Genomic DNA, 23764 nt, shown 5'->3' with positions numbered 1-23764 from the left:
CTAAACCTCTGTCTTACCATTATATAATCTATCTGATACCTTTTAGTATCTCCAGGGTTCTTCCATGTATACAACCTTCTTTCATGATTCTCAAACCAAGTGTTAGCTATGATTATGTTGTGCTCTGTGCAAAATTCTACCAGGCGGCTTCCTCTTTCATTTCTTAGCCCCAGTCCATATTCACCGACTATGTTTCCTTCTCTCCCTTTTCCTACATTCGAATTCCAGTCACCCATGACTATTAAATTTTCGTCTCCCTTCACTACTTGAATAATTTCTTTTATTTCATCATACATTTCTTCAATTTCCTCGTCATCTGCAGCGCTAGTTGGCATATAAACTTGTACTACTGTAGTAGGTGTGGGCTTCGTATCTATCTCGGGCACAATAATGCGTTCACTATGCTGTTTGTAGTAGCTTACCCGCATTCCTATTTTCCTATTAATTATTAAACCTACTCCTGCATTACCCTTATTTGATTTTGTGTTTATAACCCTGTAGTCACCTGACCAGAAGTCTTGTTCCTCCTGCCAGCGAACTTCACTAATTCCCACTATATCTAACTTCAACCTATCCATTTCCCTTTTTAAATTTTCTAACCTACCTGCCCGATTATGGGATTCTGACATTCCACGCTCTGATCCGTAGAACGCCAGTTTTCTTTCTCCTGATAAAGACATCCTCCTGAGTAGTCCCCGCCTGGAGATCCAAATGGGGGACTATTTTACCTCCGGAATATTTTACCCAAGAGGACGCCATCATCATTTAATCATACAGCAAACCTGCATGCCCTCGGGAAATATTATGGCTGTAGTTTCCCCTTGCTTTCAGCCGTTCTCAGTACCAGCACAGCAAGGCCATTTTGGTTATTGTTACAAGGCCAGATCAGTTAATCATCCAGACTGTTGCCCTTGCAACTACTGAAAAGGCTGCTGCCCCTCTTCAGGAACCACATGTTTGTCTGGCCTCTCAACAGATATCCCTCCATTGTGGTTGCACCTACGGTACAGCTATCTGTATCGCTGAGGCACGCAAGCCTCCCCACCAACGGTAAGGTCCATGGTTCATGGGGGGAAGAATCAGATAAGTTACTTTAATCATTTGCCATCCATTGTAACTTATGGGGTTCTGTTAGTTAAAGTTTCATCAAGCCAGCCACATATCTTTGAATATACTCTGCACACTCATATTTTAGTTAGCAGTTGACAATACAGTATGATGCCAGACAACTTTTGGAAATCTAGGAAGATGAAATCAATTCTTTCACCTTCATCTGCTGTTAGCAATATATCAAATTTGAATGCTGATGCTGATTCTTTGAGAGATCTTTTCCTCCAAGAATGCTATAAATTTCTACTTAGTTTTGGGGTAGAATCTTCAACAGCCTTGTGTCACATGGTTGATCTGTAATTCTGCCCATCCATTCTCTGGACTATTCACTACATAAGGACTTCTCAATAACTATGAGTGAAGCTGTTGGCACATCGGCCATGCATTCGAGGGTTGGGTGTGCTTAGTTTCTGATGCTGTAGCATGGAAAAAGCATGTTGGAGAGTCTTTCTGAATGTACAGAGCAATATCTATCACGTCAGATATTCTAAACACCTGTTTGAATGTAGACCATTGAAATGGATGATGGCCACATATGTTCTATACCAACCATCTCCCTTCAGTGCAGAGTTGTCATAATGGCTTGCATTTGAAGCCCATACATGTACATGGCTTTTCTTAGGACCAGCAAACTGAGGACCTTTTGAAGACATATTGTTAATTGTGTGCTTTTATGTAATAAAATGAAGGGAAACCCTGTATTCTTGGTTAAAGAACTATTGTAGCTTGCATATTGTAATTGTATGCTATTTGAAGATGACATCACATTGAGGAGCCATCAAAAATGCATTGTTCTTAGTAAAGTTAGCTATAACTAAATGTCAGTTAATAACATTCATAACATATCTATGATTAAAGCTTTCAGAAGAAGGTAAGGACAAAGTATGAGAGTGAAGCAGTAATGATTTCTGTAGTGCAATGATTAGCATCATAGAATAATAAGACACCAGGTGTTTTGCTAGTTCACATCTCAGTTGATCCATTTTTTTTTACTGACCTTTGTATTTTCTAGTAGGTTTTGATACTTTCCTATTAGTTTAATAAAAGTATATTCTATAATATTCAGTGTTCTGTAAATATGAATATGCTCTTTCTGAGAGCATTTGTTTGATTGGCTAATGCAAGACAGCTTGTACTACTTGCTAAGATATTTTGAACTTTCTTGCTTTAGGTTTCATGTTTTAGATGTTGTAAAGATTCTGTTACTGATGAGGAACAGTGGTCAAATAAGGGTTTTCTAAAAATGGAGATCGATGAAATAACTTTTATGCTATGTGGAACACTGTTATAAATTTGTATCTACCTATTTGTAATAGAACTTTTGTAAGCCAGAGTCCTTACTGACTGGACATGGTACTTTCGTTCTTGCCTTACAGCATGTTCATGGGTATTGTTGTTTTTATTCATGTTCACTACAGACAAAACAACATGACTAGCATATGGCCAATGGAGGAAATGAGCATTTTAATAGAGCTGGTATAGGAATTTTACAACCCGTCCATTTTGTAAACAGTGTGATTTGCGAGTCAGATACAGCCATCACCTGCCACTGGAGCATGCTGTGATCGCACGTACCACATTGAGACATATGTACTGTATGCAAAACTCACATTGTTTCTTTGCATTTAGCATCACTCTTTATCTTGCCATGCTCAATGCTGACGAGAAGCACGGACCATGTGCTGACGGCTTTAGGAAATAAATTAATGTTGGAGTGTATTCAGTGTAAATCCTAACTGAAATTCCTTACAGGCCTTATGGCTTTTTCACTTTTAGTCCCCACCCCCAACAATACAATAAGTGCTTATATCAACACCTCTCACTTATGAGTCAGTGCAGTGGTCAAACAAAGTTATAGTGGAATCTTCATGTATAAATACCTTTTTAGACATGTAATTTAATATTTCTGCTTTCTGTCTGCCACCTCTAGTCCAATAACTGAGTCATGTGAGATGGAATGGAAACTTTGGCTCCATTCAATGACTTTACATAAGACCAAAACATCCTAACATTTCCTTTGACCAACATCTTATTTTAGGAATGATTGTAGACTTCACACAAAACCCTTCTTACAGATGGGTGCATTATTAATAACTTCTGTCAATTTCACTGCAGCCTCATTTATAAGTACTCGTCTTTGTTTTCACAATATTCACCAAATGATACCAGTAAACAAAGGGGTGTCTTTGTGGTTTGCGTTCTCGCTTCCCACGCCTGGGTTCCCGGGTTCGATTCCCGGCGGGGTCAGGGATTTTCTCTGTCTCGTGATGACTGGGTGTTGTGTGGTGTCCTTAGGTTAGTTAGGTTTAAGTAGTTCTAAGTTCTAGGGGACTGATGACCATAGATGTTAAGTGCCATAGTGCTCAGAGCCATTTTTGTGGTCTCTTATTACTTTACTTGTCATGTGTTCACCTACACCATAGTTTGTATCAGCTTCTAATTTTAAGCTTAATTGTTCTGCATTTCTCAGACCTGAACTAGATGTTTGCAGTTTGTCTTTCAAATTCTGAAGATGGCAGGGGTCAAATACAGGAAGGGAAAGGCTATTTACAATTTGTACAGAAACCAGATGGCAGTTATAAGAGTTGAGGGACATGAAAGGGAAGCAGTGGTTGGGAAGGGAGTGAGACAGGGTTGTAACATATCCCCAATGTTATTCAACCTGTATACTGAGCAAGCAGTAAAGGAAACAAAAGAAAAATTTGGAGTAGGAATTAAAATCCATGGAGAAGAAATAAAAACTTTGAGGTTTGCCAATGACATTGTAATTCTGTCAGAGACAGCACAGGACCTGGAAGTGCAGTTGAACAGAATGGACAGTTCTTGAGAGGATACAAGATGAACATCAACAAAAGCAAAATGAGGATAAGGGAATGTAGTCTAATTAAATCAGGTGATGCTGTGGGTATTAGATTAGGAAATGAGACACTTAAAGTAGTAGGTGAGTTTTACTATTTGGGGAGCAAAATAACTGATGATGGTCAAAATAGAGAGGATGTAAAATGTAGACTGGCAATGGCAAGGAAAGCGTTTCTGAAGAAGAGGAATTTGTTAACATTCAGTATAGATTTAAGTGTCAGTTAGTCTGTGATGAAGCAAGCTGGGATATTTTTACTTTCCCTCTTGTTTTGCCATCTGCCTCCTTAAATTTGTATTTTTTTTCACTTTTAACTTATTACCATTAACATATATAAGTATGATCCGCATTTTTTAAAATGAGAAAGGTTGGATCTCAGTTTTAATGAATATAACACCAGATCTAGTTTTGTGGTTAGTTTTATGCATGTAATTGATTTTCTAATTTATTATGACTATGCCTAGTTAGTATTTTTTGCTATAGGATGAAATCAGTAATTGTTTTGTAACATAAATTCTATTGTTGACTTATAAACAAATATAAATTTTTTGCTGAATATAAACATTTGTAGGAATGACTAATAGTATTTTTAAAGGATCTATTTGGCTCTATTCGAAAACGTGTTAGCAAAGCCAGCCCTTAATTAATTCCAAAGAAATTAACAGTTTTGTCAAAAGTATTGTTTGTGTAACGATATTTGTTAATTTCATGATTTAAAAAAATAATTCGACCTAGCTCATGTAGTAGAGGAAACTGTTAAAAAGAATCAATTTTTCAGTGTATTCAATTAATTGAAGGAGTTAAGTTTTAATTGTAATTTCTGTAAATTTAACTCCAAACAGTTATTATTGTGAGGATATGTAAGGGCCCAATTTTTGGTCACGAGACAGTCAGTCCACAGCTGAGTATCACACAAGAAGCTTGTGTTGGTTAGAATGACAACAATGCCTCAACTTAACCATACAATAAGTGTAACAAAAATAGGCCATGTGTTAAAACAGTGACAGTGTCTGTTAAATTTATTTGAAAGATTATGTACTGTGTGGTTAGGTTGTTACTGCTAGTAGGTGTTCAACAGTAAACTATTGTAGCAGTATGCGGATTTTTCCTGCAAACTATTAAGTAGGCTTATTGAAAGTTAAACAATAGTCCACTGGCCATATAACTGTGTAATAATTGGGGATTGTGAAACAGTGAAAGTAAAGAACTGTGAAACACAACTGTGCACTTGTCGGCTACATCATTGAAAGTAATCAGTGTTGAATTTCAGACCCCATTTTTCAGCCAGTATCACAATTCAGTACATAGACACCAAGGACAATCAATGATAAAATAAAGCAGTCGAACATCACAAGTCTTTTTTGAAAGTATTTGTATGGAGTGTGGCCATGTATGGAAGTGAAAAATGGACAATAAATACTTTAGACAAGAAGAGAATAGAGGCTTTCAATATGTGGTGCTACTGATAATGCTGAATATAGATGGACAGACCATGTAACTAATGAGGAGGTACTAAATAGAATTGGGGAGAAGAGGAATTTGTGGCACAACTTGACTAGAAGAAGGGATAGGATGGTAGGACATGTTCTGAGGCATCCAATTTAGTATTGGAGGGCAGCATGGAGGGTAAAAATCATAGAGGGATACCAAGAGATGAATACACTAAGCAGATTGAGAAGGATGTAGGTTGCAGTAGGTACTTCAAGATGAAGAAGCTAGCACAGGATAGGGTAGTGTGGAGAGCTGCATTAATCCAGTCTCTGGACTGAGGATCGCATCACAACACAAACACGTTTAGGATATTAATAAATATGTTGATCTCCTCTTAGGTCTAAGAACTACAAACTCCATTTTTGTCAAGAAAATGAGGGAGGATAACATACTTAACTTTTGGCTTAGTGGACAAGTAAAAGTCAAAACTGCGTAATTAATATCTCGAGTTTCACAGTTGCAGTTTTTCGGGAATTTACATAAAGGATTTTTTTTAACTGCAGTAAACTTAGACACATTCTAGTTTCCATCATCTCCTTTGTTTCTTGGTGCTTCTTGTTCCACATATACATTCAAACAGCATAAACTGCAACATAAGCACCAGCAATGTGCAACGATACAACATCTCCTTTTCTTTCCTCTAACACATCTGGCAACTAACTACCTCCTATTTTATGTGATAAACGTTTCATGCTTTTCTAAAACTGACAGAATTTTTACATTCCGACTTCTTTACGCAGATTACTAATAGTTGTTGAAACAGCTGTTGGTTACTTTAATGTAATATTCTTACTTTTTCAAAATGATTATATTTTATAATTTGCCCTTGTCTTCTCAATTGTTCAAGAAACTTGATCTAGGTGGTTGTTGTTGATACTCTTAAAGACGAAGCTACAATTTGGAGTGGACATTTCTCTCAGTATGACATTTAAAGTTTTGCTGTTTTTCCAGCATTACAAAAATCCAAGCATGGTATTGGTAGTAGTATTTCTATGAATTAAATGTTTTTTGAAATTCTGATTCAAGGTGCAATTTCTGTATTCAACACTTAAATGTTATCCCAGTCCAACAGTTCTGACATTATCTAAAATACATTGTGCTTTACTCCATTTTCTAAGTTTTTCAATGAGATATAATGTATCATAAGGCAATAACTTTTTAAATATGCTCAAGTTTGAAGTTCAATATTTTGTCAGATTATGTATTCTTAAGTAGTTTGGTTGATTTTTTTATTTTTGTTTTTTTAAATTTATTATTATTTTTTTAATACAAGATGTGCTCATTGTCAAAATGAATTAGATATTAGCTTGAATTAGACTGCATCTCAAGCTATCACCTTTAGATGTGTAACTGTTTGCAAACATGGTTTTAATTACTGTACTTCAGTCTAGTTTCTTTCATTTTTCAATTCATGAGAATATATATTGAACAGTATAAAATTTTATGTGTCATAGATAGTATTCTGAGGTGTATTTCTTCATTTCTGGGTTTTATTTGCTGACATTTGAGTGTGAAGAATTGAATTGTAGTATCTGATGAAAGGCAAACAGTGTTGGTATTCAATACAAAGTCTAAACTGTTGTAACATTCACACAGCCAATGTGTCTGAATCTTGTGGCCACTAACACCAATTACTGTTCATATTATTTTGCAGTTGGATTCATTTTGGAGTTACTAGATGTAATGTTTCTGTTTGTCACTGTAAATATTCCCCCAACTAAGGGAGTCTAATCTATCTTCCTATATACATATTTTGAAAATTTCCCTATTTTGTACTTTGTATTTCAACCAGCTGTCAATTTTTGGAACAATTTCTAGGAGAGACTTGAGTTCTGGGACTTCAGTGCGAGCACTGTGGCAGTTAATAACTGAGATTTTAATGCAAGAACTTTAAGCTCTAGACACTGCAATGTTGCTGTCACCTACTGCTGATGCCTTTGGTACTAAAGAACTGTTGAATGAACAATTAAACACATGTAGAATATGATGTCTCACAATTTACTATAGTCAGCAGCTGCAATCCATCTAATTATGGACTATTCCATTATCAAAGAGACATAGGTTGTCTAATAATGTGTGGTGATAAGAAGTGGTGTGACATTGGATTGTAAGCAAAATTCACACCTCTCTCACATCGATTGACTTACTTGATCTGCACAGCCGATCTTCTTCTCTGAATTGGCAGCTCCGTTGATCTGCAAAACCTTCTTCTCCAAAGAATAATGCAATATTCGAATGTTTATAAGTCAGCTGATTCATCTCACGTTAGACTCGATGAAATATATCTGCAATAACATAGTTTTTACAACCACATAATTTATGAACAGGTCTTGCTCCTAGCAAGCCCAACACATGAAATATAATTAACAATTTTTCAACTGTCCTTCTTTTATCTCGTTACAATAGTCAACAATATAAAACACCATTAGATACATAAACACTCCTTGTTCTTCCAATACTGCTTCTGTGGTGCGAGTGTCAAACACTTGTTGATGCTGTTTGACCATCGTGTCTACCCTGTGCTCGTGACTCCTTTCCAGCCTGCACACACAAACGTGTTGTGCAGTATGTACATTCTCTCACACTTATTTTCTTAAAATATCATGTGTGCGAGATGGTAGAAGGTCGAGTGGTTCTAGAATTTATGCAGAAATTCTCGAAGCAGTACAGTTGTGCAAATACAGTGTGAACTAACTAAAAAAATTTAAAGAATTAATTGTAATCTGGCATTATCACACATGTTTTTCACAGTACTAAACTGTGCTCTGTTCAATATTTGCATCAAAAATGGCAAAATACTGTGTATAAGTATGCATTAAACTAACATTAAGGCCATTTTATACTTTATAACGTACTTTTTCTTTCAGGAAATAGCTATTTCCATGATGCTATTATTGAATATGCTGTTATTGAATGTCTCTTAAATACTATTTCCTGTATTTAAAACTCAAGGGGAGAGTGTGTCTTATTTCAGTGGAATGTACGGGTGCTGATGTACAAAAGAAGATACACTCTGATATTGACACTTCTGATGATAATACCAATATGTTACTCAAGCATATTCTACAGAAAATTGCAGATGAGTCTCAGTTTTTGATTGAAGAATGCTTGAATAAATTACTATTTCTACACAGAAAAGATGGGAAGACATTAGTAAAGCTTGATAATGTGTTCAGTGTAAGTATGATTGTTAAATTCTGACATATACACAATAAATTATATGCTACAATAAATTATGTTCTGCACTTGGCACATACATGTGACCATATCCAAACATTATTTTATTCTCATCTGTGTAGAATTTTCCTGTAATTAATGTACTACTTCCTTTATGGTAATTTATACAGTTTTCATGCCTGCAGATTTTCTGAGCAACTTGTTTTATTCATAGTTACAGTTCATATCATACATAATGCAATATTTGACAGAAAGAGAAATTATTCAATTAACTACTTAAAAATCTTTACAGTTTTTTCGATAAAGAAACAGTCACAGGTGAAAGATTCACTTTTTATTTGATTGATGACTAGTTTCAGGTTTCCTGAAGCCATTTTCAAGTAATCCAGACAGACAAAACAGTGCTTTCTGAAATAATGTATAAAATGTGCCAAGATTATGCATGTATACATATTTCTGTAGCAAAGTCAAGTTTCACCATGGACAATGACAGAGTAAACATCTAGCTCTGCCACTGTTCATTGTTAAACCAGACTGTGCCATGTGTATGTATAACCTTGACATGGTTTTTATGCTATTCTGGAAAATACTGTTTTTTTTTTTTTTTTTTGATTGGATGATCTGAAAACACATTCAGGTAACCAGAAACTAGTCATCAATTAAATAAAAAGTGCCCCTTGCAACTTTTGGTGCTTCTATATCAGACTGGTTAACACAAGTTGCTGTATCCAATTAGTCCAGCATGATGGAAATCCATAAATTATAGTTTGGTAATGCAGACACTTTTTCCTTGTATGTTGGACACTTTTCTGCAAATAGCATGTGCTGCTTTCATCTAGTAATATTTTCACTATGAAATTGGAAGAAACAACAATAATATGTGTAACTTGACATCTTTATTTCAGTCATCTATTTCAAAATTCAAGCCATCTCATGGTGACAAATCTTTAGTTAGTTAGTTAGTTAATCATATGTTCCATGGATCATACTTTTGATTTTGTGCCGAATGTTGAACAAATAAATTAGTTTATAAATCATTTTATTTATTTTATTCATTTTTTTCCTGTGTATGATAATTTATACACATACACAATCCTACTGTAAAACAGTCAGTTTAGAACTTCTCATCTGATGCTCAAGATCAGTATGTGAGGTATGATAGTAGCTATATTGTGTAACTCTTCAGGCTTTCCCGGCGATCTAATGACATCTTGGGTTGTCGGGTGTTCTGCCGGATATCAGCGTCGTACTTGCACGATATTTCGGTCACGTAGCTCAAGACCTTCATCAGGTGTGACCTGAGACTGCTCCTCGAGTGGACCTGGTCCAGTATTTATGCCTATGGCCTTCCCCCTCCACCAACGGCTGCAGGCACTTCCTCTGTGGTCCGCGCCCATTCCCTGTGACCTGCTGGAGCGTTGCTGCTCCGTTTTCCGTCTGCTGCGGTTCTAGGTGTTCCCTCTGCGGTTCGCGCCCACCAAACCCGCTCCTGGGGGTTTCATCTACGGTCTGGGGTACCAGGCGTTCCCCCTGCAGTCCGCGCCCGCTCACCACGACCTGATGGAGCGTTGCCGCTCCGTTTTTCGTCTGCTGCGGCTCTGGATGTTCCCTCTGCGGTCCGCGCCCACCAGTCCCACTTCTGGGTGTTCCATCTTCGGTCTGGTGCTCCTGGCAGTCCGTCAGGGGCTCGTTTACCATCTCCATGTCTCTGGTTCTTCGGTTTGTGTAGTGTTGCAGCTGGCCCCATTGCTCCTTTAACAATTCCAGAGCCGGATCCCAGGCTCTGCTTAGCTGGTACCCTGTGTCACGATTCATAAGATCATCAGCCATTTTAATCTCAATCGATTCTCTTATAACACTGTCCCAAAATCTGGGTGTTTGTGCTAGAATCTTGGTATCCTCATACTTCATGGCATGATCTAATTCTAGGCAGTGTTCAGCAATGGCTGACTTAGTCACCTGTCTTAATCTAGTGTGCCTCTGATGTTCTTTGCACCTGATCTCCACAGTTCTTGTCGTCTGGCCAATGTAGGACATGCCACATTGACAAGGTATATTGTAAATCCCTGGTTTTCGTAACCCCAGGTCGTCTTTGACACTCCCCAGCAGTCCCCCGATCTTGTTGGATGGACAGAAAACACACTTGATATTGTGTTTACGCAGGATCCTACTGATTCTGGCAGAAATAGAGCCAGCATAGGGCAGATATGCCACCTTCCTTGCTTCATCTTGGTCTTCTTCAGGAACCTGTGGTATAGTGGCTGGTTGGAGTGCCCTCTCAATTTGTCTGTCCATGTATCCATTCTTGGAGAAAACTGTTTTGAGACGTTCTATCTCTATGGGTAGATTCTCTTGGTCTGATAGGGCATGTGCTCTGTGGACCAAAGTCTTCAGAACCCCATTCTTCTGTGCAGGGTGGTGACAACTGCTGGCCTGCAGACATAAATCAGTGTGTGTAGGTTTTCGCTACACACTGTGGCCAATTGATCCATCTGCTTTCCTCTGGACTAGTACATCCAGAAATGACAGCTGGCCATTCTTCTCCAGTTCCATGGTGAACTTGATATTAGGGTGGCATGAGTTAAGATGTTCAAGAAACTCATTGAGCCTGTCCATCCCATGTGGCCAGATCATGAAGGTGTCATCCACATACCTAAAGAAGCATGTGGGTTTAAATGTGGCTGTCTCCAATGCCCTCTCCTCAAAACTCTCCATAAACATGTTGGCAACCACAGGGGACAGTGGGCTGCCCATAGCTACACCTTCAGTTTGCTCGTAATATTGGTTTCTGTACAGGAAATACGTGGATGTCAGTGTATGACTGAACAGGTCCAACAGAGCACCATCAAATTTCTCTGCAATCAGTTCTAGTGAGTCCTTCAGTGGGACCCTGGTGAACAGCGATACCACATCAAAACTAACCATGATGTCCGAATCTGTGATGTGCAGTTGCTTGAGGCGTTGCAGGAAATCTTCTGAGTTGTGGATGTGGTGAATACATTTCCCCACATATGGAGCCAGGAGACCTTTCAGGTACTTGGCTGTTGTGTATGTAGGTGCCCCAATATTACTGACAATAGGACATAGGGGCACACCCTCCTTGTGTATTTTAGGCAGACCATACAGTCGAGGTGGCACTGGCGCTTTTTCCCCGTAGTTGTCTGATGATCTTATTGGGCATCCCTGTTTCCTTCAAGAGAGCACTAGTCTTCTTGGCCACCTTGTCCGTGGGGTCACACTCCAGAATTCTGTATGCAGGGTCCTCCAGAAGTTGGCGTACTTTCTCATCATAATCCACTCGCTGCAAGATGACAGTGGAGTTCCCTTTGTCTGCTGGCAGTACCACAATGCTGTTGTCTTCCCGTAGTTTCTTGAGTGCAAGCCTCTCCTCGGTTGTGATGTTCGATTTCGGCGGCCTGGCCTTGGTGAGGGCCCTGCAGGTCTCTCGGCGGACTTCCTCTGCCACATTAGGTGGAAGTGTGGCTGCAACTTGCTCTACTGCACCGACGAAACCTGAAATGGGTACGTTTCTAGGGGTCATAGCAAAGCTGAGACCCCTGCTGAGTACCTTTAAGGTTGTATCATCAAACTGTATGCCACTCAGATTCGTCACCATGCGTGTCTCTTCCATCTGCTGTGCTTTCTTGCTCATGCGGTCAAACTTTGCAGATTGGCAAGATGAGGCATTCCTTCTAGCACACTCAACTAAAGACCAGGAGGCACGGTCTACCCAAATCGCAATCTTCTCTTCTTAAGGAGGCTGCCATGTACAGAAGAATGTGTAACAGCTCCCTGGCCACAACATCTAACCTGTGGTGCATATCTCGAATCCTCTCTCTCACCAGTGCCATGCTAGCTCTGCGTTTTATCTTGTTCGCCGCTCTGGAGTTGATGTGATGTTTAATTCTGGCAAATACTGGTACCACTTCTCCATCTCGACACCTCAGCAAAAAACTGAGAGAACACAGCATCTTCCCTTTCTTCTGCCGTAGCTTGTCCAGCTTCTTGATATTCTGAAACATCTCCTACCCATAGAGACTTTTGATGTAACTCTTCAGGCTTTCCCGGCAATCTAATGACATCTTGGGTTGTCGGGTGTTCTGCCGGATATCAGCGTCGTACTTGCACGATATTTCGGTCACGTAGCTCGAGACCTTCATCAGGTGCGACCTGAGACTGCTCCTCGAGTGGACCTGGTCCAGTATTTATGCCTATGGCCTTCCCCCTCCACCAACGGCTGCAGGCACTTCCTCTGTGGTCCGCGCCCATTCCCTGTGACCTGCTGGAGCGTTGCTGCTCCGTTTTCCGTCTGCTGCGGTTCTAGGTGTTCCCTCTGCGGTCCGCGCCCACCAAACCCGATCCTGGGGGTTTCATCTATGGTCTGGGGTACCAGGCGTTCCCCCTGCTGTCCCCGCCCGCTCACCACGACCTGTTGGAGCGTTGCCGCTCCGTTTTTAGTCTGCTGCGGCTCTGGATGTTCCCTCTGCGGTCCGCGCCCACCAGTCCCACTTCTGGGTGTTCCATCTTCGGTCTGGTGCTCCTGGCAGTCCGTCAGGGGCTCGTTTACCATCTCCATGTCTCTGGTTCTTCGGTTTGTGTAGTGTTGCAGCTGGCCCCGTTGCTCCTTTAACAATTCCAGAGCCGGATCCCAGGCTCTGCTTAGCTGGTACCCTGTGTCACGATTCATAAGATCATCAGCCATTTTAATCTCAATCGATTCTCTTATAACACTGTCCCAAAATCTGGGTGTTTGTGCTAGAATCTTGGTATCCTCATACTTCATGGCATGATCTAATTCTAGACAGTGTTCAGCAATGGCTGACTTAGTCACCTGTCTTAATCTAGTGTGCCTCTGATGTTCTTTGCACCTGATCTCCACAGTTCTTGTCATCTGGCCAATGTAGGACATGCCACATTGACAAGGTATATTGTAAATCCCTGGTTTTCTGGGGTTACGAAAATGAGCAGCAACGCTCCAGCAGGTCACAGGGAATGGGTGCGGACCACAGAGGAAGTGCCTGCAGCCGTTGGTGGAGGGGGAAGGCCATAGGCATAAATACTGGACCAGGTCCACTCGAGGAGCAGTCTCAGGTCACACCTGATGAAGGTCTCGAGCTACGTGACCGAAATATCGTGCAAGTACGACGCTGATATCCGGCAGAACACCTGACAACCCAAGATGTCAGCTATATTGTGGGTAAATGTGAGTTTTCTATTTGTTCAACATACTAATTAACTTGCCTTGCAGTTTTGATTGCATTAAATGAATACTTCCAGAAGTGTCTGCTTCATAATGGAGAAGATTATTGAGCAAAATTACATATCTGTATTTGTTAACATTCTGTGTTAGTGTTTGAATACTTTCAGTTTTAAGTAAAGTATTCACAAACTGAAAACAGAAAAATATTCTACGTTAACACTTACTATGGTTTTGTAGCTTTCTGTAATTTGCAGTGTAACTGTTACTGTTTTATAGTTTTTTATCTACAGCCATAGGGAAATTAAAATAGAATACTTATTTACATCAACAATTATGTCTGGAATGTAAACTGTTGTGGTTTACATTACTTTACCATTTATAAAAGATTTTGTCCATGTTTGTATGTGCAATATGTTTACACTTACTTCTACACGGATCTATGTTGCCTTCATTGTGAAACAGCATTTTAACTTGCACTGCCCCATTCTTTGTAAGAAATAAAACAGGATTATGAAAAATTGTTGAACAGTTAAATGCAGTTGCATGTGTTCACGGGGTAGTTTTGAATCTCCTTTTGGCCATAGGCTTTGAGGTGTGTGTGTGTGTGTTTTTTGACTGAGTGATTATGAGTCATGTTGGGCTCGGGTCATCTGAAAATTCTTTGGAGATAGAGAACAGAGTTCCATTGAAGAGAGCTGTGTATTTGTTTATTATTTCTTCTACCATAGCTTCCTGTATTTGGAAGTTTTCTTCAATTGTTAGTTTCTGTAGGAAGCTGTTGCTTAATTGGAGAATTTTTTGGCCACTGGTTGATGTCTGTTGGTCTGTGGTGCGGTGGCCCAGTGTAATGTTAAGCTCTCTCTGTACAGCTTAAGTGTTTTCGTGGACTTACTTGTTGAAGAATGCTGGTTCTGCTCTCTTGCAGCACCGCGTGACTGCTACGGTTGCAGGTTCGAATCCTACCTCGGACATGGATGTGTGTGATGTCCTTAGGTTAGTTAGGTTTAAGTAGTTCTAAGTTCTAGGGGACTGATGACCTCAGATGTTAAGTCCCATAGTGCTCAGAGTCATTTGAACCATTTTTCTTGCAGTGCCGATGTCTTCTGCTAGCACCAGACGCTTCTCTGAAGATTTCACTGCTAGGAAGGGGAAATTTTCACTCTCTCGCTCTCTCTCTTCTTATTTAAAAAATACGCTACTCTTGGAATATCATTCAATGCACCAGAACATATTTATTTCCACTTTGTACAAAAAAACAACTAAACTTTGTTATGTAAGACCACACATTACCGGCAGAATCAGTTAATTACACATTTTTGAACATAATTAATAAATAAGCTTTTATCGTGGCTGACTATCCATGTCCAGTCCACGTACTCTCAACAGCAGTTCAACGTCTACTAAACAGTCACTATTTCGAGTCTCTTCATTTGTTTTTTAACAATACAATGCTACATTACACTTTGCAGCCGGCCACAGAGCTTCCAGGCTGTATTTGCTTATTCTTGGCAAGTCGCGCTGAACACTTGCCAGTGCCAACGAATTATCTCCCTTCCAGTTTCACCTGCACAAACAATAAATAGGTGCAGTATCCCATGCTCATCCCTATGCCTTGCTTTAAAATAACGCGTGTTCGAAATGGCTGGAACTCAAGTGTCTCCAGACTTTCATAAAATTCTGGGGGCACTACATATCCCTCCCCTTAGCCCGAACACTTGATATTTTGCACACAATGTATATTTTAATAAATTTTTCTTAACACTTATCTTGTTATTTTGTACTACATCAAAACATTAGGTACAAAAACTCTCTTCCATCTCTGGTATTTCTTTAAGCTGTTGGTAATGTCTTTCATAGACATAGTAGTATGATAAACTAATAGTACAACAAGTATTAGCTATTACCTACAGATTTATCTACTTTTGCTTCCAGGATTGAGCCAAAATAAATCCCTCCCCTTAGCCAGTTTCAAATTTCAGGTGTTATTCTGAGTATAGTGTTTACTTTTTTTTTAAGAAGCTGTTGCAATGATAACCACCAGTTTTCCGGGTCTGAAAAAAGTTAGTTGTACTGGGGATTTTCTCTTTTTTCTATCTCCTTGCGCGGGACTTGCCTTTTCTATTCAAAAAATTTTAGAATTCAAATTTACCAGGAGAAACTTTCCACTACAATCTCAGGTCACTATAGCACCCTTTCCCTTTGGGTTCCAATCTGTGCAAGGGTTGATACTATGAACACATCTTCTTCCTCATCCTTGGGTAGGTACGCCCCTTCCATTTATACTAAACTATGATTCAGGTCAATCCCCTTTTTGGTGCCCCTGCCCACACAGTATAGGTCAGCCTCCTCTGGGTCTGCCTACCTGCCTCTCTTTCTCTCATTTCATCTATATCGGATTTGCCCTCCCTATTTTCTCTAACAATGATTCATAGTCTTGCCTCTTTCATACTCCTCTGCACACTATTTTATTTAATATTTCCTGGTAAAATTTCTATCTACCTCTCCTTTCCTCCTTCCGAGTCCTTCAGCCTACCTGCTTAAATTCTTCGCTTGTTCATTGCTTACAGCTCACTTATATAACCTTAATAACTAAATATGTTTCGTCCATGGTTGTAACTTCATTTCTTTTCTTCAGGCTATTCGGTCTGCACAATCCTATTATTCATCAGAAACTTATTTGACTCAATACCTCTAGCTTAATATCTATTTATTTTTATCTCCCTTCATATTACTTTGTACTGCTATAGCTATGAACACAGGTGGATATACACTTCGTTCCCCCTTGTTCCTTTAGCTTAAGCTTACTATACCATTTCACTTGAGATGTGCAACCGTCATTACTTAGCACATGTGCTCGAGTCCTTCCTGAGCACTACTTCCCCCCTTATCTGTGATGGTTGTTACATCTCCCTGTGTATTACTTGTCTGCGTCTTTGTATTTAATTGTTTGAGTGTGGAAGTGTGATTGTGTGTCCTGATTCTTCGGCCCACTAAGGTTCTTAGTTGAAGATTTATAGAAATCACAGAAAAGAGAAGGACTGCAGCAATAGAAGTATATGACTGTGGACAGAGGGAAAGATAGATTGGTACTCTTAAGAGAAGTAAGAAAGGAAATAAAAGAATTGGTTGCTAAGATTGAAGAAAGAAAGAAGACAGCCCCAAAGACAGGAAACTCTTCCCACCCCCCTTCCCCAGGATCATCACTTCGCTGGTACTTATGTGAGAAGTCAGAGGAGGTATGATGTTCGGCATCTCCTGCAGAATGGACATTCTCACCGTCACCTTTGAAGTCCCCAAAGAAAAGATCTTAGCAACTCCTATGAAACGGCAAATGATGAAGAACCAGTCACACTTGTTTGCGAGGGTTGTATGAAGGGCTTGTTGTGTAGGTCGTGTCTGTGCCTATGCTACCCACCCCTTTCAAAATTAGATATAAACCCTCCTCAGTCACATCACACTTTACAAAAAATATAAAACATTCTATAAAAATAGAAATTATATACACTATTATCAAATAGTTATTCAGTTAGTCACTTCATTCTATATTTCATACACATGTTCAGTTTATGTCATCTAGGTATCATTCTTCCTAAACAGCACCATCACATTATATCTCCTGTTAGGATGTTACCCTGTTAGTATTATCTCATGCTTAGAGGTTACAGTATATTGTGACTCCTTAAATTAGTCATAATCGTGTAGTCATAATTGGTCTCTTTTAATACTAATATGATAGGATAGCTTAAGGGCTATAAATAGATTATAGGATAGTCAAAGATTTGAAGGGAGTTTGGTGTAGGAAACCAATGTGGAAGTAACACCGAACCCAACTCGGGAACTGGATGACATCACTCTGCCCATTGACTCAGAACGTCAATGTCCCTGGGGGTTTTGTACATATCGTTTTATATCCTTAACATTATACATTCCCTTTTCCTCTCCTGTCACAGGATCTACTAAATATAGGATTTTTTGGTGTACTATTGATTGAATACGATAAGGTCCTACGTATTTCAGAAAAAAATTGTATATTTCTTTTTTCAGTGCTGTACTTTGAAGGTGTTGTTTTACTAATACTAAGTCATCTACATGGTATTCTGGGTCAGTTGCGGTTGCATTGTATTTATCTACCCTTTGTTGGGTGCTCCTATGGATGTTTCTACCAACTCTTTCCTGAATTGCTTGGTGATCAGTATCTTTTTGCTTCTTTCTCTGAAAATCTTCCCAGGATGTGAAGTTTTCAATATTTACTGTAATACTTCCACATTAGTTGCTAAGATCTTTTCTTTGGGGACTTCAAAGGTGACGGTGAGAATGTCCATTCTGCAGGAGATGCCGAACATCATACCTCCTCTGACTTCTCACTTAAGTACCAGCGAAGTGATGATCCTGGGGAAGGGGGGTGGGAAGGGTTTCCTGTCTTTGGGGCTGTCCTCCCAACTTTTAGGTATGGCTTGGTTAAACCATTTTAAGAAATAGGTGGGGTGTACCTCCCTGTCTGGTTTGAATTTAGGAAACTGTCTCGACAAGCCTGAATTTTATCTCCATTGCAAATCAGTTATCATGTCCTTATTTAATATAATATTTTGGGAAACTGTGCCTTTCTCTAGTTTCTCCTGCATAAGCATGAGTTCTTTCCTCAAAGTTTCTAAGTCTTTCTTGGTGTTATCTAAATCGGAAGTTACTATAGGCGAAGAGATATCAACACTTAGCTTCTCTTCGTCTTCTACTTGTTGTTCTAAGCCATTCAAATTTATAAGTTCTGCAGTCATTAACTTTTTTTTAAAGTTCTGTTCTACAGTTTCCACCCATGATTTTACCCCTGAAATTTGCGTCTGTACTAGGGGGAGCAACTTATCTTGTTTCTGGACATTGGTTTTTAGCATAGTTAATTCTCGTTCAACCACATCAAATGTAACATTACATACATTTTTCAAAGAGTCATATTTTTCCAAATTACTACATTTACAGTCTATATCATATTCTAACTTTTGAACTAACCCTTTTAGATGAGCTTCATTACTTTGTTCTAAATCCTTAAATAAAATATTTGTCTGTCCACTCAGGGAATCAGACAATATTTTTTCCATTCTTGCATCTGATATTAAGTTGAGCCTCTAGTTTTGTGTTTTGCAAATCTAACTTAGAGTTTAATTCTGCCTTCAGTTCATCCAATTTTGTGTTCTGTGTTCTGTGCTTCAGACTGTGCTTTGTATAACCTCATTAATTCGTCTAAATCTGGCCCCTGTTTTTCAGTTACCATAGCCCCAACAGACTCTACAGGTTGATGTTCTTTTTCCATTGTGTTTTGTTTTGCCTCTAATCTAGTTATCATTAAAAGTACACTCACTTATTTCCACAACCCCCCACACTTCACAAACTATCAAAGGTCAGTAGTAGCTCACCCAGTGGCAGTGGAAGGTGGCGTCGGCACCAGTGTACGGCGGCGTCAGCGTCGATGGATGGTGGCATCGGCTTTTGTGGACGACTACATCGGCATTGGTGTGATGTGACATCGGTGTTGGTGTACGGCGGCATCGGCGTTGGTGGATGTACGGCGTCAGCGTTTGTAGACAGCGGCTTCGGCGATTTGAGACTAACTGCAGCATTGTGCGATTTTCTTGATTCCCTTAATCATTTCACCATTTACAACACGATATTTCTGGATAAGTATTGTGGAATTGCTCTTCAGCCTCACTGTTTTTTTTTTTTTTTAATATTTTCCTTTTCTTTCTCAGGTCCTTTCTTTACGGTCGCCACGTTCTTGCAGTGGCCTGGTGTAATGTTAAGCTCTCTCTATACAGCTTAAGCGTTTTCGTGGACTTACTTGTTGAAGAATGCTGGTTCTGCTTTCTTGCAGCACTGATGTCTTCTGCTAGCACCAGACACTTCTCCAAAGATTTCACTGCTAGGAAGGGAAATTTTCACTCTCTCACTCTCTCTCTTCTTATTTAAAAAATACGCTACTCTTGGAATATCATTCAATGCACCAGAACATATTTATTTCCACTTTGTACAAAAAAAACAACTAAACTTTGTGATGTAAGACCACACATTACCGGCAGAATCAGTTAATTACACATTTTTGAACATAATTAATAAATAAGCTTTTATCGTGGCTGACTATCCATGTCCAGTCCACGTACTCTCAACAGCAGTTCAATGTCTACTAAACAGTCACTATTTCAAGTCTTTCCATTTGTTTTTTAACAATACAATGCTACATTACACTTTGCAGCCGGCCACAGAGCTTCCAGGCTGTATTTGCTTATTCTTGGCAGGTCGCGCTGAACACTTGCCAGTGCCGACGAATTATCTCCCTTCCAGTTTCACCTGCACAAACAAGAAATGGGTGCAGTATCCCGTGCTCATCCTTATGCCCTGCTCTAAAATAATGCATGTTCAAAACAGCTGGAACACAAGAATCTCCAGACTTTCGTAAAATTCTGGGGCTACTACAGTGGTCCATATCAATAAGGCATTCTGCAGATGTAAAATGACAGCTGTTACTCATCTGTGTTCTGGATCCCTAATGTTATCTGTCCAATGTAAACTGTCTTAACATGTGAACTGGTAAATATCAGATATATTGAGTTCATCTGTGTTAGTATTAATTGTTCATAGTTTTCCCTGAATTGAGTTACCTGTTCTGTAGGCTATTTTCTGTCCTTATTTTGTATGTTGCCTATCCTATAAGCTGCTTTGTTGTGAGAGTGTACCATTTGTTTATTGTTTTCCCCCAGGGGGCTCATGGTTCTTTTGTGAGTTTGTGCATGGTGCACACAGGGCCCCAAGCTATTGCAGCTCATTCTTCATTCCCTAGCTCCTTTTCCTTCTCCCTGCCCCTTCCCTCCCTATCCTCACTCCTTCTAAGTTGCCACTTCCTACCCCTCTTTCTGTGTTCTGCTTTATGTCAACCTAGCTATTCCCCTGGTTTCCTGCATTGGTTGCAGTTTAGTTTTTTTGCTGGTTCTGTCACCCTTTTGGTGTTTTGGTCCCCACTTGAGGTTTGACCTCCATCTCAAAATTTCCTATTTTTAGTGTGTGCCTTATGGGGAAGAACTCCGTCCCTAGCATCTATGGTGTGAATTCCTCTCCCCTCTCCCTTCCCCTCTCCCGTCCTCTCTCCCTTCCCCACTGTAGCCCCCTTCCACCCTGCTAGGTCACCAGCACATGTAGCCAGTCCGTGTGGTGGGGCTGTTATGTACCCATATGGCTGAGCCCCCTGACAACACAGGGATCACACTACTGATACCTGAGCTGTTCCCTCTCTGTGTATGCCAAAGAGTGGTTGCTTATCTTCTTGGAGGATTGGAACTCCTGGCAATGGTTGCCATACCAGACGGCCCTTACTGTGGCTGGGTGGCGTCCATGGGGAGAGCCCCTGGTCGGAGTGGGTGGTATCAGGGCGGATGCTGGCCTTTCTCACTGAGCCGTCTCTTTGAATGGTGAAGGATCCTTAAATGCTGCCTTGTATGACCCGGCAGCCTCCCTTCCCTGGTTACCCCATGGGAGGGGGGGCAGGCTCACCGTCTTGGGCTGAAACCTTTTCCCCATTACCTCGTCTATACTAGGATGGATGGGGACATATTCACCACCACAAAGCCACTGTTTTTCATGGAAAATATTGAGTACAAATTTGGTGAAGTGGAGTCTATTAGTAAGATGCGGTCAGGCTCCCTGTTGATCAAAGCTTCTTCTGCCACCCAATCCACAGCTCTGTGCCTGTGATTGTCTTGGCAATGTCCCAGTGTCTATCACTCCTCACCAATCTCTGGATATGGTCCAGGGAGTCATTTTTCATAAGGACCTCTACCTTCAAACTGATGAGGAACTCTGGGTTAATATGGAGCAGCATGTTCATTTTGTTCGACGTGTGCAGAAGGGTCACAAAGACAACCGCACCGATACTGGCGACTTCATCCTGGCTTTCGAGGGGGATACCCTCCCAGAGAAGGTCAAGGTTATGTGCTACAGATGTGATGTTCAGCTGTACATCCCTCCACCTATGCGGTGCTTTCAGTGCTTGCGCTTTGGGCATATGTCTTCCCACTGTACAGTGGACCCTTTGTGTGGTGACTGTGGCCACCCCATCCATGAGGGAACCCCTGTGTTCCACCACCTGTGTGTGTTAATTGTGCTGACCTCCACTTCCCTTGCTCACCAGATTGCCTGGCTTACAAGAGAGTAAAGAAGATACAAGAATATAAGTCCCTAGATCACCTTTCTTACACTGAGGCTCGCCAAATGTATGAGAGACTCCAGCCGGCATCACTATCTTCAACTTTTGCCTCTGTTACTTCCTTTCTTTCTCCTCCTCCTCGTCCTCCTCCTCCTACTCCCTCGTCCTTACCCCAGCCCTGCCCCACTCTCCCCTCCTCTTCCCCTGCCGTACCCATGACCTCCAGTCAGGGAGTCGTCCCCCCACTCCACCCCATCCGAAGAAGTGCCCCCCTTCTTCGGCATCTGACGGTGATTGGGCTCCCTCCCAGGAACGCTCTCTCTGGTGTCTCTCAAGCCAGAAGATCGTTACCACCACTCGGCCACGAGGCGCACCATCTGTGGGCCCCAAAGTTGCCTGCTGTCTTTTGGTTCCTGATCTTGCAGACACCTGTACTCCCCCTGTGTCCTGTCCTCCTCCACCTCAGAAAGAGAAGAAGAAGAAGCACAAATCCCAAGAGAAGGCATCCTCATTGCCCCTGCAGGTGCCAACTCCCCTCCCGCAACCTGAGTCTGACATTTATGGCTGTCACCCCATCCTTGTCGGTGACAACTACTGACCAAGTAACCTGACCTTCTCCTCAGTTCCTTCATGCCTACCTTGGACTCACACCACATGATCATCCAGTGGACCTGCAATGGCTACTATCATCACATACCAGAAATGCAACATCTTGTCTCCTCTTGTTCTGCATTCTGTCTTGTTCTCCAAGAAATGCATTTCTGTGACAACCACTCTCCCACTTTATGTGATTATCAGGCATTCTGTCGGAACTGTGCTGACCCTGGGATAGCATCTGGTGCGGCCTGCACTTTGGTTTGCTCCGATGTCCTTAGTGACTGGATCCCCCTATGTACCATCTTGGAAGTGATAGCAGCTAGAGTGCAAATGGCTCTGGCAATCACCATTTGCAACTTCTATCTCCCTGCAGGTAGGCCACTTGCATATGTTACACCATCTACCTTACTTCAGCAACTCCCGCCCCTTTTCTCATCCTTAGGGAATTCAATGCCCACCATCCACTGTGGGGGAGCGTTACATCAATGGCTGGAGGTATCCTAATTGACCAACTGATCATGGACTTCGATTTGTGTCTCCTCAATGATGGTTCCCCTACCCACTTCAGGGCCACTCATGGCACCTTCTCTGCTATCCATCTCGCAATCTCTTCCCCTGCCCTCATGGCTTCCCTACATTGGTCATCCCAAGTTGATCTTTGTGTCAGAGGACACTTCCCAGTGACACTATCGTTCCCCTGCTGCCACATGGCAGGCAGGCCCCCACGTTGGTCCTTCTGCAGGGCCAATTTGTTTTTATACATGTCTGCTGTCCACTTTGACACCTCCCTCTCGAATTCCATTGATGTAGTCATGCAAGGCATCTCTGCTGCTCTTCTTCATGCTGCTGGCACTACTGTCCCCCTATCCACAGGGCCCCCTCGTCATCGCCTGGTACCGTGGTGGACCAAGGACGTCACAGTCGCTGTCCAGGGCCGCCGATGGGCGCTGCAGTGATTTAAGTGACACCAACCTCCTTACTTTTAAGCATCTTCATGCTAAGGCTCATTACATTATCAAGCAGAATAAAAAGGAATGCTGGGAGTGCTATGTTTCCTCCCTGGAGACATATGCCTCTTTATCGCAGGTTTGGTCGAAGGCCCGTAGTGTTTTGGGCCGCCAGCAACAGTCAACTGTCCAGGGTCTGAACA

The 23764-nt window shown here is 41.0% G+C and overlaps 1 protein-coding gene across 1 annotated transcript in view; it reads left to right on the top strand.

Annotated features, from left to right (window-relative positions):
* The window catches only part of LOC124594445 (dynein regulatory complex protein 1), a 326671-nt gene that overhangs the window by 207893 nt on the left and 95014 nt on the right, over positions 1 to 23764 (top strand). The window contains exon 9 of the mRNA XM_047132821.1: positions 8433 to 8635. Coding sequence (XP_046988777.1) covers positions 8433 to 8635 — 203 coding nt within the window. The remainder of the gene's footprint in view (positions 1 to 8432; positions 8636 to 23764) is intronic.

Source organism: Schistocerca americana, chromosome 2 (genome assembly GCF_021461395.2).
Source record: "Schistocerca americana isolate TAMUIC-IGC-003095 chromosome 2, iqSchAmer2.1, whole genome shotgun sequence".
In the NCBI taxonomy this organism is placed as follows: Eukaryota; Metazoa; Arthropoda; class Insecta; order Orthoptera; family Acrididae; genus Schistocerca; species Schistocerca americana.
This window is presented reverse-complemented; position numbering and strand designations above follow the sequence as displayed.